This window comes from Rhipicephalus sanguineus, chromosome 4, assembly GCF_013339695.2.
Source record: "Rhipicephalus sanguineus isolate Rsan-2018 chromosome 4, BIME_Rsan_1.4, whole genome shotgun sequence".
In the NCBI taxonomy this organism is placed as follows: Eukaryota; Metazoa; Arthropoda; class Arachnida; order Ixodida; family Ixodidae; genus Rhipicephalus; species Rhipicephalus sanguineus.
Window position 1 is genome coordinate 117,156,754 of NC_051179.1, and position 16,671 is coordinate 117,173,424.

The 16,671-nt window shown below is 44.2% G+C and overlaps 1 protein-coding gene across 1 annotated transcript in view; it reads right to left on the minus strand.

Moving 5' to 3' along the window:
• Positions 1–16,361, minus strand: part of LOC119390614 (phosphatidylinositol 4,5-bisphosphate 3-kinase catalytic subunit beta isoform) — a 76,576-nt gene extending 60,215 nt beyond the window's left edge. The window contains exons 1-2 of the mRNA XM_049415318.1: positions 16,208–16,361; positions 2,516–2,750 (exon numbers count right to left, since the gene is read on the minus strand). Coding sequence (XP_049271275.1) covers positions 2,516–2,665 — 150 coding nt within the window. The 5' untranslated portion in view covers positions 2,666–2,750; positions 16,208–16,361. The remainder of the gene's footprint in view (positions 1–2,515; positions 2,751–16,207) is intronic.
• Positions 16,362–16,671: the final 310 nt, after the last annotated feature.

Below are 16,671 nucleotides of genomic sequence, written 5' to 3' on the forward strand. Positions count from 1 at the left end.
TTACCTTAAATTCACCATTACCGTGCTACCAGCCCATGCACACGGAACCTTGGATTTTCAGCCTAGCCACAAACTCGCCCTCAGGAATCTTGGATTTAAGACTAGCCACAAACCCGCCCTCAGTTCACAAACTAGCCCTCAGGAAAACATTCTTGCATAAAAATATCGCATCGAAAATCTTTCTTGCGGCATGGTTCACACTTGAGAGTAAGTCAATGCAAAGCAATATTTACTCCATTTTTAATACATCGCACTGGTGTTTGCATAAGTTCCTTTTTTTTAAATCATAATGTCTTCTTTACATGAATATGAGAAGTTTTATACGGGTACATCCTGCAAATTTTAATGATGATTGTAATGATGATTGTAACTCCTGCCTGTAAAACACCCCATTTGAGATATATATTGTAGAATGCATTGTACCTCTCTCTAAGAAAAGCAATCTTACGACCAACTGCAAAGAAAGATCTATTGACCTTTTAGTGGTGACAAACACCATGTAGTCATCATTCCTTCAACTCAACAATATTTTTACGCGCAGGAAAGCAGCAACTTGCGAAGGTAAGCAGTCAAGACTGCCTCCAGCCTGTCTTAAGGCCGGAATAGATGCGGCGTTTTAGCGAGGTCCCAGCGACGAACCTCGTCCGACGACGAACGCACGACGAACGGTGGCGTTCGATGCGTCCGCGACACACCGGAGATCCTACGTCGTGCCGCCACGACTTTACGCAACAATAGGAGGTATTGCTCTACTTAATGCTCGAAATTTGTCGTGGAACTTTGCTGTTTGCTACAAAAGGACACCGTAGGGGTCAGCTGCCGTTGCTGAGCATATTGACCGGATGCTTTCTTCTTTATTAAAAAAGTTTGAGGTTAGATGTAAAGCACCATTGTCTGGCTAACAAAGACATGAACAGTGATAGATTGTGCTACAGACCAAGGTGCAAGAATTTCTCCTTGCCGCAGACTCACGTGAAAAATGCTCTTCGAAGTCTTACATGATGTAATGATTAAGTTGAGTATTTATATATCAACCACATAAATTTAGCTGATTTCTCGCAAGTCAATTTTCTGTTCTGGTTATCGCCTCATTTATAGGTCATTTTATAACTTTCATGAAACGTTCGACAGCGCTGTACTTCTCGAAGGCGAGGAATTCCGCAAAACGAAGTACCTATATTCCTATCTTCCGATGTTCATGGTATGACAGACTTCATAAAAACATTAGATGGGTCAAAACGTTCGCAAAAAGTGGCCTGAATTCCAGGACTAGAGGCACCTAATCGCTTTAAACCTTAAGCATCTAGACTGAAAAATGCTATTTTGAAGCTGTATCCTTTGTGTTCTTTAGGTGAAACCCGCTGACTTGTTCAAACTTCGGGCTTTAAATAGAGCATTCCCAGATACTACGAGCAGTCTGTGACAGGGCAGCCGTGCAGTGGGATATTACTGCTGAGGCACAACCAATCTGATGAGTTGGAGTAAATATTAGGCCATGTGTCACCGCTTCGTACGAATGGAGCTCACTCCAAATAATTAAACATTCGTATACGGGAGTCTTTTGCGCATTACATGATATTGTGTCAAAGAATGGGAGCCTGAAAGATGAACCTTCGAAGTACGATTTTTCAACGCGCCTTTTCTGTTCTTTGGCAACACAGCAACTAGCATGCACGCTGTTTCCTAAAAAAAAAAAAAAGCAAGAGCCGTAATAAAACGTAACCCACATTCCCGTACACACACAACGGTTGCACACTAGGTTATTGCCACTTCAAGCGTTTTACATCTTTTCTTAAAAATAGATGTGCTTTAGTTCTCCTCAGGGCAACAAAGAAACATGCGTGCGGTGAAACACTAGCAAGAAAAAAGTTTGTAATACCCGCAAGCAGGTCCTCGAAGAGACCTCGGAAAGTCAATAGTTGGCGGCGAATTGCCTCCAAGGGACGTAAGGGGCAGCGAAGGGATCAAAGCTAGAATCGAGGGTGTCGGAAAGTTGCGGCCGCGAACTACGTATGCTATAGCTATAGCCGGGGTGTGTTCGCCAACAACGTTTCACACAATCATTCGCGCTCTCATGGTACACCGAGGCCTCAGTGGGCTCGCATCTCAAGGACCAATCCCGGTTCTGGATTTGGTGTTTCTGTTGCCTATTTACCTCGTGTCCTCGGGGCAGCGCCAAAGTTTATTACGAAACAACAAATCTTTTCCAAGCTTATTACCAGAGGAAATGAGTTATCTTGACCGCAATGCGGTGTGTTTCACTGCAAATCAGAACTGCATTGCAGTGACGCTGTAATGGAACGCGTCTGCGATCTGCCGGTGCACAAGGTTTAGCGGTTAGACGCAGTGCTATGCAGGCGCACACAACGCAATTTTCTGCCCAAATTCCTTGTACCTGTTGGAACACCTAATCTGCAATGAGCTTCGCTGATCGCCCAGTCAGAACACAATGACCACTTTTGTTTCAAGTGTTTCAAATTTGTCACTGTCGCTCCATAAATAGGATACCGCCTACCTCCTTGACTTGTTCAAGTGTAGACTCCTTGTGAACCTGGAGCAGGAGTAGGAGGCCGTTGGGCAGGAGCACTGTCACTTCTACTAGGGAGTCCGGTGGTCCCGAGATCCAGGGGTCCTCCAGCAGCAGGCCACTGCCCGGGGGGATCATGGCGCTGGCTATGCCTCATGCCGCACCACCACGGCCGGTGCCTAGAGGGCAGTTCATAGGTCGCCCGACGTGAGGCAGTATCGTCCTGCTAGCGAATGGTAAATGTGAGAAAAAACGGCTGCCTTAATTTCAACAAAAATTATCATAAACAAGGGCTTCTGTTAGCGGGCGTACCTTAATAACTTTGGAGCAGTTTGGCTCCTTTGTATATGCCTTATGGCGATATTCTTCTTTCAATTTTCGAACGGGACAAGCTTTGCAATACACGGAGTGGTTCACTTACGTCTGCTGTGGCGGTGATCATACGTTTTTCCACCTGTGTAAAGTATCGGCGCATTTCTCACAGGCAATTATCGCTGTCAAGCAATACAGTAGATATTAAAGCTCATTTCGCGATCATCAAAACAGTTGTGGCTGAAAGTTGCACGTTGAAAAATGCTTTGAAAACCCCAAAGCTACATGATTGGAGGGTTTCTTAAATTCTATTTGTTTTTTGGTTATGTATCACAACACTTTGTCTCTAGATATCATGTTGGGGACAAAACAAAACCTAATAAATGCTTGGAACTATTCTGAGGCCTATTTCGCGCCACAGAATCTACTTGGGGTATTGGCCAAGAGCGTTCATATACCAAGCCCTGTGCACGAAGTAGTCTGCTAGGAAACCCACCACGTGACTGAAGTTGTATAATTGGTAAGACAATAGCAACCAGCATACGCGACATACGGAGAAAATGCAATAAGAGCTTCGTTTTAAGCTTCAGTTTCAGCGTAGTTCATTCGTCAATGAGTCGTGGTGAACCGGCCGTGGTGGCTCAGGGGCTTTTCGCTCTGCTGTTCAGCATGAAGAGATGACGTGGGCTTTTAACCGCCGACTACATAATCAGATGAAGGCAGCGCGATGACAGGGTTGCCAGGTCGAAAAGACAAACCATAGCCAGAAAATAGTCAAATCTAGCCAAAAAGTTGCCAACTTGAGCCAAGCGCAGTAAAAGTAGCCAAAAGTAGCCCCGCATGCGTGAAAACTACTCAGGTTTTTATTCAAATGGCCAAATGCAAGAGCTTTTTTTTTGGCGAGAATGTAAATAAGAGTGGCATGACAACTACAAAATCAGAATTGCTGGGATTGAAGCACAACTTGCTGAGTTTAGCAATCATTTCGTGCAGGATTACAGAGTTTCTCGCGATGTTGCAAAAATGAGACTCCCTTCACGCTTCTTGCATGACTTTTCTAAAAACGACTAGAAGGAACAGCCTTATGGCGACAATTACAATGAGTGCCGCATAAGTGTGCTCTAAATCCCAGGTGCTGGGATTTAGGCATAAACTCTAGTTACTTTCGCAGTCATTTCTTGCATGATGACGATGTCCGAGCAGTTAACATTCCTTAGTCACAGTTCGTTCCTTTTCCTGAGAAATTCCACAAGCACTTTGTCGGATATCCAATTGCTAATGTGAATGGCTGCAGAGCGCCGTGGATGCAAGGCCCTTTCGATTGCGCCGTTCACTTCCAATAGCGGTTTCAAGTCACATTGAGCAATAGATGGTCCTCAAAATGAGCCCCCATGCAACAATGTTCCCTGAGACCCCGCCACGTATCCAAAATCGTTTTCTTTTGTGCAATAAAAGTGCGAAATTCAATTTTTGCGTAATACAACGCCAAATTTAATTTTGGGAGCTGTAAACATGCCATGGCCGCTATGCTCTGACGTTGCATACTCGAACGCATGCAGCTGCCACGTCACCAGATACTGATAATTCGGTTCAAATTGAAGGAACCAGAAAGTAGCCAAAAAGTAGCCCAGACATTTTTTCTACCGCTACCAGCCTAGAAAAAGTGAACGAATTGGCGCAAGGTAGACAAACCTGGCAACCCTGCACGACGAATCACCTGGTGTGAACACGCAAGTGAATGCCGCGTTACATAGACACTCCACATGGCATGGCACGGCAAGAACTTTGTTATGGCCCAGAGAAACTGCGGCCCGAGGCCAAAGCCCCCAGGCTAAGTCGGTGGCTCCGCCCACGCCGGCACCGGTAAGCCAAAGGCTTTCCCAATGGCGTGAGCTATCCTTAATTGTCCACCCTAGCTGGGAAAACAACGTCCAGAGGTGCTGGAAAATATACACAGCCTCTCAAATGCTACTTGGGAATAATTGGAGCGAGGGCGCGGCTTAGCGGGTAGCGCGTGAAACGGACTATTGAGGTCCCTGCAGCAGACGACATTCGCATTCAGACGTTTGGTAGGGTTTATCTATCTATCTATCTATCTATCTATCTATCTATCTATCTATCTATCTATCTATCTATCTATCTATCTATCTATCTATCTATCTATCTATCTATCTATCTATCTATCTATCCATCCATCCATCCATCCATCCATCCATCCATCCATCCATCCATCCATCCATCCATCCATCCATCTATCTATCTATCTATCTATCTATCTATCTATCTATCTATCTATCTATCTATCTATCTATCTATCTATCTATCTATCTATCTATCTATCTATCCATCCATCCATCCATCCATCCATCCATCCATCCATCCATCCATCCATCCATCCATCCATCCATCTATCTATCTATCTATCTATCTATCTATCTATCTATCTATCTATCTATCTATCTATCTATCTATCTATCTATCTATCTATCTATCTATCTATCTATCTATCTATCTATCCATTAATCTATCTATCTATCTATCTATCTATCTATCTATCTATCTATCTATCTATCTATCTATCCATCCATCCATCCATCCATCCATCCATCCATCCATCCATCCATCCATCCATCCATCCATCTATCTATCTATCTATCTATCTATCTATCTATCTATCTATCTATCTATCTATCTATCTATCTATCTATCTATCTATCCATCCATCCATCCATCCATCCATCCATCCATCCATCCATCCATCCATCCATCCATCTATCTATCTATCTATCTATCTATCTATCTATCTATCTATCTATCTATCTATCTATCTATCTATCTATCTATCTATCTATCTATCTATCTATCTATCCATCCATCCATCCATCCATCCATCCATCCATCCATCCATCCATCCATCCACCCATCCATCCATCCATCCATCTATCTATCTATCTATCTATCTATCTATCTATCTATCTATCTATCTATCTATCTATCTATCTATCTATCTATCTATCTATCTATCTATTAAGTAGCCTACATCACCCAAGTGGGCATTATTGTAAGGGGGGTCGAAAAAACATCAAATAGTTGTACAATCAAAACAATAGAGTACGTTCGCGCAGCTGTGCCTGCTCATTCACCTAAAGCACATATTTTGTAACGAGAATAAAATACGTCTGCGGGAAGACAGACAACACAAGCATCGAACTTATTACATTCAGGAATAGTAAAAGAAAAAATAAAAGGAGAATGAGCAAGAACACCCGTGCGACAGCCTATTTCACAGATTTTTTTCGAATGATATATTCTGTGGGATACGTAGCATGAGCTCAGCATGTATAAACTTTTGTTAATACAAGTTTCATAACAAAAAATGGAATAGAAAAACTTTAATCGCAAGAATTTTCTTCGCTGCTGAAGAAGTTTCCAAACTAAGTCACTCTTAATGCGGGTATTACTGGAAATAAAGCGGTAATTACCACTGACAAAGCGCGAAGCACAGTTTTGTATGCGTTGAAGTATAATTGGAGTTTGACCATGAGGATCCCATGCTGTACAAACATATTCAAGTATAAGTTGTACATTAGTGACACACAAAGCTTCTTTTCAGTACTTTTGAGGGCCGACTTGAAGTCCAGTTTAATGAAATTTAACACATAATTGGCTTTACCGATTACATAACCTGTATGCTTATTCCAAGATAAATCGGTAGAGAAGTAGACATCAAGGTATTTAATATGTTAAACGCAGTAAAGTTGTGCATCTGACAAGCTGTAACAAGAATAGAAGGTAAAACTAACCAAACAACACTAACTAAGCAAACGGAAAACGCATTTTCCGTTTCTCGCGCCACGTCAGCACAGCGTCAAGATCAAGTTGTAAAACACAATTATCATCCATACTGTGTACTGATTTGTAAATGACGCAATCATCCGCGTAGAGCCTCACGTTTGATGCTAGCGCCTCTGACAAATCATTAATATAGACAAGAAAGAGTCAAGGAGCCAACACAGAACTCTGTGGCACCCCGGAAGCTACGTCAACATACGAATAAGAATAACCAATTACTAGAACGGACTGTTTTCTACGAGATAAATAATCCTTCAACCAACCGAGAACAGAAGCAGGCAGACGTAGAAAAGATAATTTATGTAGCAAAAGAGCATGTGGAACGGTGTCAAACATTTTCTGAAAATCTAAAAATACAGAATCTACTCGACTGCCCTTATCATATGAACTTACAACATCCTGAGAAAATCCACGCAGGTGTGTGAATTTGGCGGATTGATTCGTCATCAGGAAAGAAAAAAAAAGCACAGCGCACCAGATTTGCTGCGTCCCGTTATGCACGAATTGAGGCAGAAAGATGCGATTGCGTCTTTTCACACGTTGTTCTTTTATGAATGAACGGCCAAGAATCTACGCATCAGCAAGATCACTCCGACGATGGTTGTTTCTTATCGGCACTTCACAAACTAGCAAGTGTATGTCCACTGAGCTAAACACTAGCTGCACTATTCGAACGTCATCAACGCATCTTATAGATAAAAGAACTGTAACGAATCGGAAGCTTCGTAGTGTTGATGCCAGTGGGCTTGCCGCGTGGCGTCCATGTCTCGTACGTGCACTGAGGATGTCGTAGAAGCAAGAGATGCCTGCACTGTTTGGTCGGAGAGCAAGTTAGTGCTTCGCTCTTCAGGTGTTGCGAGCTCAATTCGCTTGCGGGCATGCTCATGAGGGATAACCGGGCCGATGTCTCATCGTAGGGTTCATGGAGCTATGAAAGAGACATCCTGCAGGTATACGTGTACCGTTAACGTGCTACACGATACACTGCTGTTGCAGCGGGTACGCGGCAGAATTTGAAATCACCATAAGTTCTTTCCCCTACGCGGAAAAGCTGGCACATACACGCATACATAGACATATTAATAAGGCCCTCCGCATTACAAAAAATGGTGCACAAGTTTTATGTCATAGTTTTTTTTTACAGTTAGTATGGTTTCTCGCCGCCTTCCTATCGTAGCCGCGCTAATTTTTCAACATGAATTCCCTGTTCATTCGCTCAATTCACTACCACCAACTCATCTTTTGGATTTCACGGACGAGGGACGCGACGAAGTAATCGGCCGACAGTCGCTGCCGAACACTGGCATGTCTCCCTTGCTGATACAGGTAATCAGCATTTGATAAAAGATGCTCACTGGCCACTTCCGACTGCGTCAGTCCACCTACCTACAAAACTTCTATTGAAAGGTGCTGTAGTCAAAACTTTGCCTGCCTTGCTGATTGGCGCGGTCTGTGACAGCGCAGCGGACGAGAATGGCTGATACGTGTTTACGCTTTGGTGAAAGGCGAACAGTGCAGGAGCATTGACGATTAGGGATCACAGGCTCAGTAAAAACACTCCGCAGCTGCAACTGCGATTTCTTGCGTGTCCGAGTTCACGCCAGCCGTTTCCACGAACAATGCAATAACTTTTATTGCACCGTCGACCTTCTCTTTCGGGGCAAACAAAATGAATTACTCTACAGCGAGGACCCCCTCGCTTTGAAGAAACACCACGTTTTGGTATCACAATTAAAAAAAAAAGTCACAGTTTCGCCGCAACGGACAAGCAATGAATGCGATAGCAATAAACTGGAATGTAACGCGAAGAACGGAAAGCAGCTCGAAATTGCCAGCGCGTCGCTCGAGCCAAAAGGACGCACGAAAAGAACGCACACAGTACGAGCGCGAACTATCATGCGTCACAGCTCGACACTGGAAGCGCACTGCTCAAACATAAAGCAGGACGCACGAAACGAACGAACAGGTACACACAGGACGAGCGCGAACTGTCCCAGTCGTTACTTATTTCCGTTTGAACAGCGCGCCCCTTTCGCAAACGCGGCCGCTGCAGCGTCGAAGCGACCTTCGTACGCTCTGCCACTTCAGCGCAGACATCGCGGGGAAAGCACAAGACATACAACCCCCCGCTCCCCCGCCAGCCGCCCCCTTCTTTCCTCGAGATAAGCGCACGAAGGCGACCACGTTCGCAGGAACGGGGCCACGATCTTTAAAGCGCGCCACGCGCGGACATCGCGCCATCTACGTAGTAACTCAGAACGCATACTGATGTAAGTGGTGTATATAAATAGCTCGCCGTTAGCAGGCTGAAAGACGGGGCTCTTCGTGGCCTAACCGTCTAACGCCGCGCGCTGGAAAGCGGGAGGTCGCCCGTTCGATTCCGCGCGTCGGAAAGTTTTCCTGAATTATTTTTCTTTGTGGCTTTGATATATATATATATATATATATATATATATATATATATATAGACATATACATATACGTTGCATGACGGCGGCGACGGCAAAAATCAGCCGAGACTGTCCATATAATTGCTATCGCAATAAAAAGCTGTATTACCCTTAGCGGCAATCTGAACGTGGGCCTTTTTGAAGCCGTCATCTTAGCCACTACTGTTTAACTTGTCTTGAATTCAATGCATGTTTAGAAGTTTTCAAGATATTATACTGGAAAGACTTAAAGTGAACATCAACGGTGAATAACGAAGAACTTATTTTTAGCAGGCGGCATTGTGTTGTTCACTAATACTGGATATTACTTGCAATCAATGATTAAGTAACTCAGCCTACGATGTGCAAGAGTAGGGTTGAAGATTACCGTGGTAGAAGACGTAGGTAATGCTTGCCGAAAGAAAGGCCTATTATGACTGGCAGTCAGCTTCCAGAAATCGTTTAGCAGCACATTTACATATTTTGATTACTTTCAGGAGATTCTGAACCTAAGAAGCAAATTTACAGATGAATAAACATGAATCGGAGTGCGCGAACGCTCAGCCATTACTGAAAGCTCTGCCATTCTCGAAATTCGAGGTTTTATAGGAAAGTATTTGATTTTCCATAGGGTTGGTGAACATTAATCATCATAACGTCTAACGCTTGCGTTGTTAATTCATGTAGGAAACTTCAGTACTTCACGTTGTTTACTTCAGTAGGAAATTAAATATCAACGCTATTTTGGAATGAATGCCTGCTTGATTTGATACTTTGATTGATATAAGGCCATAGTCCCTATTTTGCACCCATACAAAAGGAACAATTTACGCGTAAACTTTCGTATGTTCGAAGTTGTAGCTGTCCTTTTGAATCGGACGTTTCAATGAAAGCGTTTAGTACTGCGATAAATAGAAAATTGCGAGTTAAGGGCGACGGAAAATTTGGTTTGTCACCACTTTTTTTCCCCCGCCTTTTTCAGTGTAGTGGCTTGCTCATTACTACGATCAAGCCATACTGCAAATGTGACGGTTCATGAAGAATTTTTCCTAGGAGATGCACACACAAAGGTGTGGCCACCCGCGTCACCGTCTACGTGCCCTTCGTATTGTTTGCATCTTATTAGCGGCAAAAAAGCTTTTCATCAAGTGTCAACTAAGCCAAGACGCGCTACTCATTAATATCATCGTTATTAATGCAACGAGACGGCCCAACAGAAAAGAAGGCGAACACTTTGTGCAGTTTCATCGTGCAATTTACGGCGATATTAATGTCAAAGTACCAAACCGCCCAATATTCAACTCTTCTAAAATAGTCCTCAGGGAACAGAATGTACCATCGTTAGGACATGCGCATAAGCGCCCTCCCTAAGCAGCAAATCCAGCCATGAGCTAAGAGAGCGCGGAAAAAAAAGCGAAAGTCCTGCATCGCTTGATATCGGTGCCAGTTAGTCTAATAAATTGTGTCCTAAAATATCGGCACGCATCATTGGTATACATCGTTCTCTTGCAGTTCACTCTCACCTGGATAAAGTGCTAGTTTTCCTAAAGGGTTCAGGCTGTGCGCCACTTAAAGACCGAAAACAAATAACCCAAGCATGAGTCGTCACCAGTTAGCCCAGTCCAGTACCAACCTACGGAAAGGATATGCCGAATAGAAACGCGAAGGCATGACAGCACTTGCAATTTACGGCAAAATGGGCTTTTCGGCATCTCACCATGTACCATAGCACCACACATCCGTGCGTTAGGAGTGAAGATGTTAGCTAGGTTGGAAGCGCCAGAAAACGTTATATGTATGCCTCGACGTGGTTGTGAAAAAAAAAAAAACCACAGCATTCGCAGAGTTAATAACGACGCACACTCAGGTCAAATGAAGGATGATGCGCGAGCGTATTTTTAAGTGCGGGGTTTAAGAAAGCAGTTACGTCCATAAATGCTTTCTCTCCCTCTTTATAGAAAAAAACAACCGGTAACCAAGATACTGCATAGCTTCCTGACTGAACTTTCTTATTGCACTGGCCTGTTAGACAGACCATAAGAATCCCGTTCCTAAAGATTTTTTTTTTGCACGCATGCTCTTTCTCTCCCCTCTTCTTTCCATCTTTCAACACGAAACTGTTTCATGCCGGGACCCACCAAGGCTTCACGGACGTATTTCCGACGCACGAATATGTCAGCCAAATACAGGTGACGAAGAAAAATCAGAAGGAAAAAGGTTTCGTTGATTCCGATGACCCAGCAGTCAAACCCACGACTTCCAGGTCAGGTGTTATACCGATTCTTATCACGAATGGATCAATTATGTTTTCATTTCCCCCTTCATCTTCCCCTGACTATAGGGTAGCAAACGAGATGTACCAGCTGAGGTTATCTTCCCTGTCTTATCCTCATTTCTCTCTCTCTGTCTCGTTTTCAGCAAAAACCACAGGCGGCAATTTCATATTTGCTGACAACGACGGCTATGTCGTTGGCGACTTTGACGAGTGTTTTTATGTATTTTGATAGCTTATACATGTCTCTAAATTACTGAATGCTCGTGTTCCCCAAGTCTTTGGGCAACCTAGGACCCGCGTAGTCTGTTTGTGCATCTCGAGGGTAATCTAAGCGAAGCTGCACATCGATATTTTAATTAGAGAGCATATGATAGGCGCTGTAAAAAAATGTCACAGAGTTATAGGTCGATTACGACTTAACAAAAAAAATTATTTGAAACTAAATGATCCCAAAGCAAGTGCATCTCACAAACTGCGTAAGGGCAGATTTTTCAATGTCCACAAAGCAAAGCGTAAGAGAGGGTGTCATTTCGAGAAAATACCATACGGTATTTTAATTGTGATGCACTGATGAAGTTTCAGCAGCGTTGCTAAGTAGTCTGCTTTATAGAGCATTCTCCGAGAAGCGTTCAAATTCACTTATAGAGAGCCTATCGCGGTTGTGTGCTGTGTATGCTGAAGTGTGCGACAGAAGTGAGCGTCACATTGAAGGCGGTGATGAAAATCAGGTGGTATCAGTGACGGAAATTTCATGCGAGTTATTGATAACCTTTACTAACCGTCCGTTTTTGTATCTTCATGCCTACATTTGCTCCGAAGTAGGCTCTCTCGGTATCCAAAGGAGGTCTTTATTTTACATTGAATAAAAATGTCGCACAAGTTAACGATAATGTGCAGACAATGTTCAAGCTGTGTGCGCCAATTACATTCATTGCAATGCACTCAATATATGTACTAGCGCTCAGGGGCGTTAACAGTATGCATTGAAAATTGACGCGAATTTAGCCTATTGTCTTTTTACCAGTCCAACTGCTAATAACAAAGATCAAATTTAGCATTATATTGAAGCATTGCCGTTTCGTGTCAGCTTTATTTGTGAAAACATAACTTTTGTACATAAAGTCGAAGTAGTAACAACAACAGCAACAATCTGTGATGCTATTGCACACCCGATGGATGTCATTATGACGATGTCAAGGTGCAGTTATACGATGCGAATTTCATTGATAAATTCGATTGAAAGTGATCGAGTTCCATCGAACTCTATCCCCTTCAATCGCAAGAACGCTCTCAAAGCCTTCTGTGCTCACGTTGGTAAAGGAAGTAGGAGGCATGTGGCGTTGCATGATCAGAGCCACAGAAGCAGCGTCGGCTGTTCCAGCGGGCACGTGGAGTGGCGCGAGCCAATGGGGCCCTGAACTAAGGGCTTCACCCTACGGGGAAGAGCTCTTATTCGTGCACAAATAAAAGTTTTTCTCTCTCTCTCGCAAAACTTTATTGCTTACTGAGCGTTAAAATCTCCATGCTTTCACCTACACGCCAGGTGCCGCTGTCCCCGATAAGCTCAACGACTGACGTAGTTCCTATTTCGGGAAAACAATGGTCTGGGTATTGCTGATGCCTGGATTCGGTACGAAAAAATACGCGTTAAAAACAGCTTTTCTAATGAAAGATTTTTTCAAGGGTTCCAGAGCTCTGAAACTGAATTTTAGGAGGCCCTGTGAAATGTGGATTTGGTGAACGCCACTTAAAGACATGTAGGAGCTGCCGTTAATAAATTTGGTGATAGTTTCGGGAAGGATGATTGCTGGCATACAGAGGAAATTGAAGGTGTTAGAGTGAATTACGGCACGTGAAAAAATTAAATACCTTCAACACTTTTCATTTACGACCATCGTGCGCAGGGTTCGCCTTAAGGAGGGGGGAAGGTTCATCGCAGCGCCCCCCCCCCTCCCTATTAAGTGAATGTGTGGAGCAGACTTGCCCCCCTCTTGCCCCCCCCCCCCTCTTAGATGACTAGAGGGGGCGGCCGCCCCCTGCCTTTCTTGGCAAGTGCTCAGAAGTGCTTAGTGAGATCAACGTGGAAAGGTACCCGATGTTATAATGGGAACTGAAACTTAGTTTAACTGCTCGAATTGAACGAGTTTGTTTTGACATACCGTTCTTTTGGGACGTAAAATCCAAAGAAGTATTATTGTTATTAATTTTAGTTTAAATTGCTCTGTGATTTCGAAAAGTTTCAGAAGTTTATTGTGTTTTCTGTTCTGCCTTTTTTTTTATTTTCGCTTTCGTACGGTCGGCTATATGCGATGTAGACATAGTCCTTTCTATAAATCTTGCCGAACGATAGAAGAATCTGTCATTCGTGCTAATCATCGATAAGATTTCGTGACGTAAACAGACTGAACAACATTGCGGTCTTCTGCGTTTAAGATATTGTCACGTGGTCGTGACGTCGACTAAGGCAGCAGAGAGCGTATCCGAGATGAAACTTTTTATTTGGCCGAACTTGTGGCCGGGAAACTGAAAGTTAAACTACAGCAATAGACTGATACGCAGCGTACGCTGATAGCAGCGAACAGAGCGTCGACCGTCGAAAAACTGCTCATGGCTGGGACGCGCGTCTTTTGTACATCACGCATCGAACTTTCCAGTCTTATCACTGGTGGTCGCGCAAGCTCCGGAATAATCTAGACTATTCGCGTCATGCGCACAATCTTAACGAAACGATCTACTACGCGAAGCTTCTCGAACACTGCGACGCGGTCAGCGTCGAGCGTTGATAACCGTCCTTGCTGGTCAAACCCGAATGAAGCGGGCGTGGCAATATGATAATGCACTCTATTTTGTGGGCCGAAGTGTTACATTCACATGACTTCTCAAAGTATGTATGAAATGCGAATCCAATACGAGGCGCGCATTCGGGTTGTGGCTACTTTAACCATAATGTGAATGTAATGAAATTTTGGTCATTTAAAAGAGACTGGCTTTCTAGCAGGTGTTCGTGCTGAATAATTTTATTTTAGACTTGCAACATATTGTCGTGCTGTCGGTATTTCAGGGCGGCGCCACAGCCCGCTTCCCGTGTATAAAAAACAATGAGTCGTCACAAATAGTTCCGTTAACCATATTTGAAATATACGCGGCCGAACTACTCCATCAGTATCCGCGGCGGTGGCACAACGTCTACGGCGCTCGGCTGCTGATACGAAAGACACGGGTTCGATACCGGCTGTGGCGTTGGCGGTCGCATTTCGACAAAGGCGAAACGCTAGAGGCCCGTGCACTCAGGTTTAAGTGTACGTTAAGGAACTCCGGGGGATTGAAATTTCCCGGAGCCCTCCACTATGGCATGCTTCATAATCATATCGTGGCTTTGACACGTAAAAGCCAAGAAATTAGTATAAACTACTGGGGGCGTCACGAGATCACGCTGCATTAGTTCGGCTCCCGCGGAGACGAACTGTGGGCGGTCCAGCAAGCCGAAGACGCCGCTTGGACTTGAAGGCTTGTGGCCGACGCCTATAGACTTTGCGGGCTAAAAGTTGCTTGTCTCTGTGCTCCTCCATAGTACATTGAAAACTTTATTGCGCGTGCAACACCTAGAGAAGCTCACGAGAAAAGTGGACATCAGAGGTGCAAAAATACATAAAAATAAACAAACATATTCACGAAATGAAGCCCCTAAATATAAAGTTAGTTCGAGCAAACTTGAAAAGGATCGCGCTGAACCACCGATGTGTCTTCGGAGAAGATCAGTTCAACTTATATAAATAATGCCGGCAATGTTATATCCATCATGGTAACGTTCTCTGTTTTGGACCGGCATATTTGCACAGACGATTTCAGAAGTCTGAAATCGTCTGTGAAAAGGCAACCTATTTGTTAGGACATTTGCGCTGTTAGGATATGTGTATACCACATATCCTAACAGCACAAAGCTGTTAGGATATGTGGTATACAAGTATTTATTTCTAAACATGCGCATTTCCTATTCGTTCTTGTAAGGCGAGACCACGCGTCGAAGCCAAAAGAAATCGGTAGATAATCAAAATGAATGCAAATACTTTCAGCATTTCTGGATATCTTTAACATGAACGAGGCATGAGCACTGCACAAAAAGAAAAAAAAAAACACTTTCAATGTGTGCGTTATCATCCAAAGTGCCGTGGCGATACGCATGAATTGCGGACCAGTTGCAGCTACACCTCCAACGGTAGCTCGCCAACTTGCACTGCAATACTTTGCATATTTGCGCAAGCGAAATTTCACATCATTCGGAAGATCGCTTCGAAGTTGAGAGCAGTACGCAGTTTCAAGGTGTCAAGATCACGTTATATTCGGTACATTAAAGCCCGCGACATTAAAGGGTGGCAGAGGCCTACAAATTACTACTCTGTCCATGTTGGGAAACTTCGTGCAATATGCGCTTCACACAATTTAGCTTTGAATTTTCTTGATATGTGCAATAAATTTCGTCGTGAACGAATTTGTGTAAATGTCTGTGTAAATGAATTGGCATCTGCAGTTGGCGACGACGCCAGGCAGGACGCAATTCGATTTAAGTAAAATTCGGTTACGAGATGACAAATAACATTGAAATATAATATTTATTTTTTCGTGATCCTCGCATTTTCTAATTGGCAGAGGAGCAAGACGGTCAACAGTCCCATAACGTGTAAGGGTCGTTTCTCGCGAACAATACGCGAGGCCTAGCGCGTTAGAAAGAAAGGCGCGTTGATGTAGAGAAAGGCAAACGCACTCATCCAGCCGCACTTGGAGTACGCTCTTCGCACAAGAAGTGTACCTCACCTGACGTCAGACATTCCATTCGGCAATGATTGCCAGACGCTGCGAAAACGGTGACGCGAAATGCACGAGGTACACCGCAGTCTCGACGAGCGTGCGAAACTTTGCGCGACAAACGCGCGGGCGCGTCTCGCCGCAGCCACGGGCAAATAAAACTGCGGCACTTGGTGGCAGCGATACAGCGGCGGCCGCAGCGCGCGGTTTCCGCCGCGTTCTACCGGAAAGGAAGTGTTTTGAAAGTACGAGTACGTTTGGAGCGAGGGCAGAGGGGGCGGGGATATCCTGTTTCCCTTTGGAAGACACGCGCCCGGAAGGTTACGAGAGACGTCTGCGAAGCTCCACGCGGTTACCGCTGCTACTATCGCTAAAGGGCCGTTACTGTACCGCGTAGGAAACGTCAGCTCGCACCGACGGTCCTATTGTGTTGCAGCCTCGTGCAGCGTTCGGCGCGACGAGGCAGGGCGAGT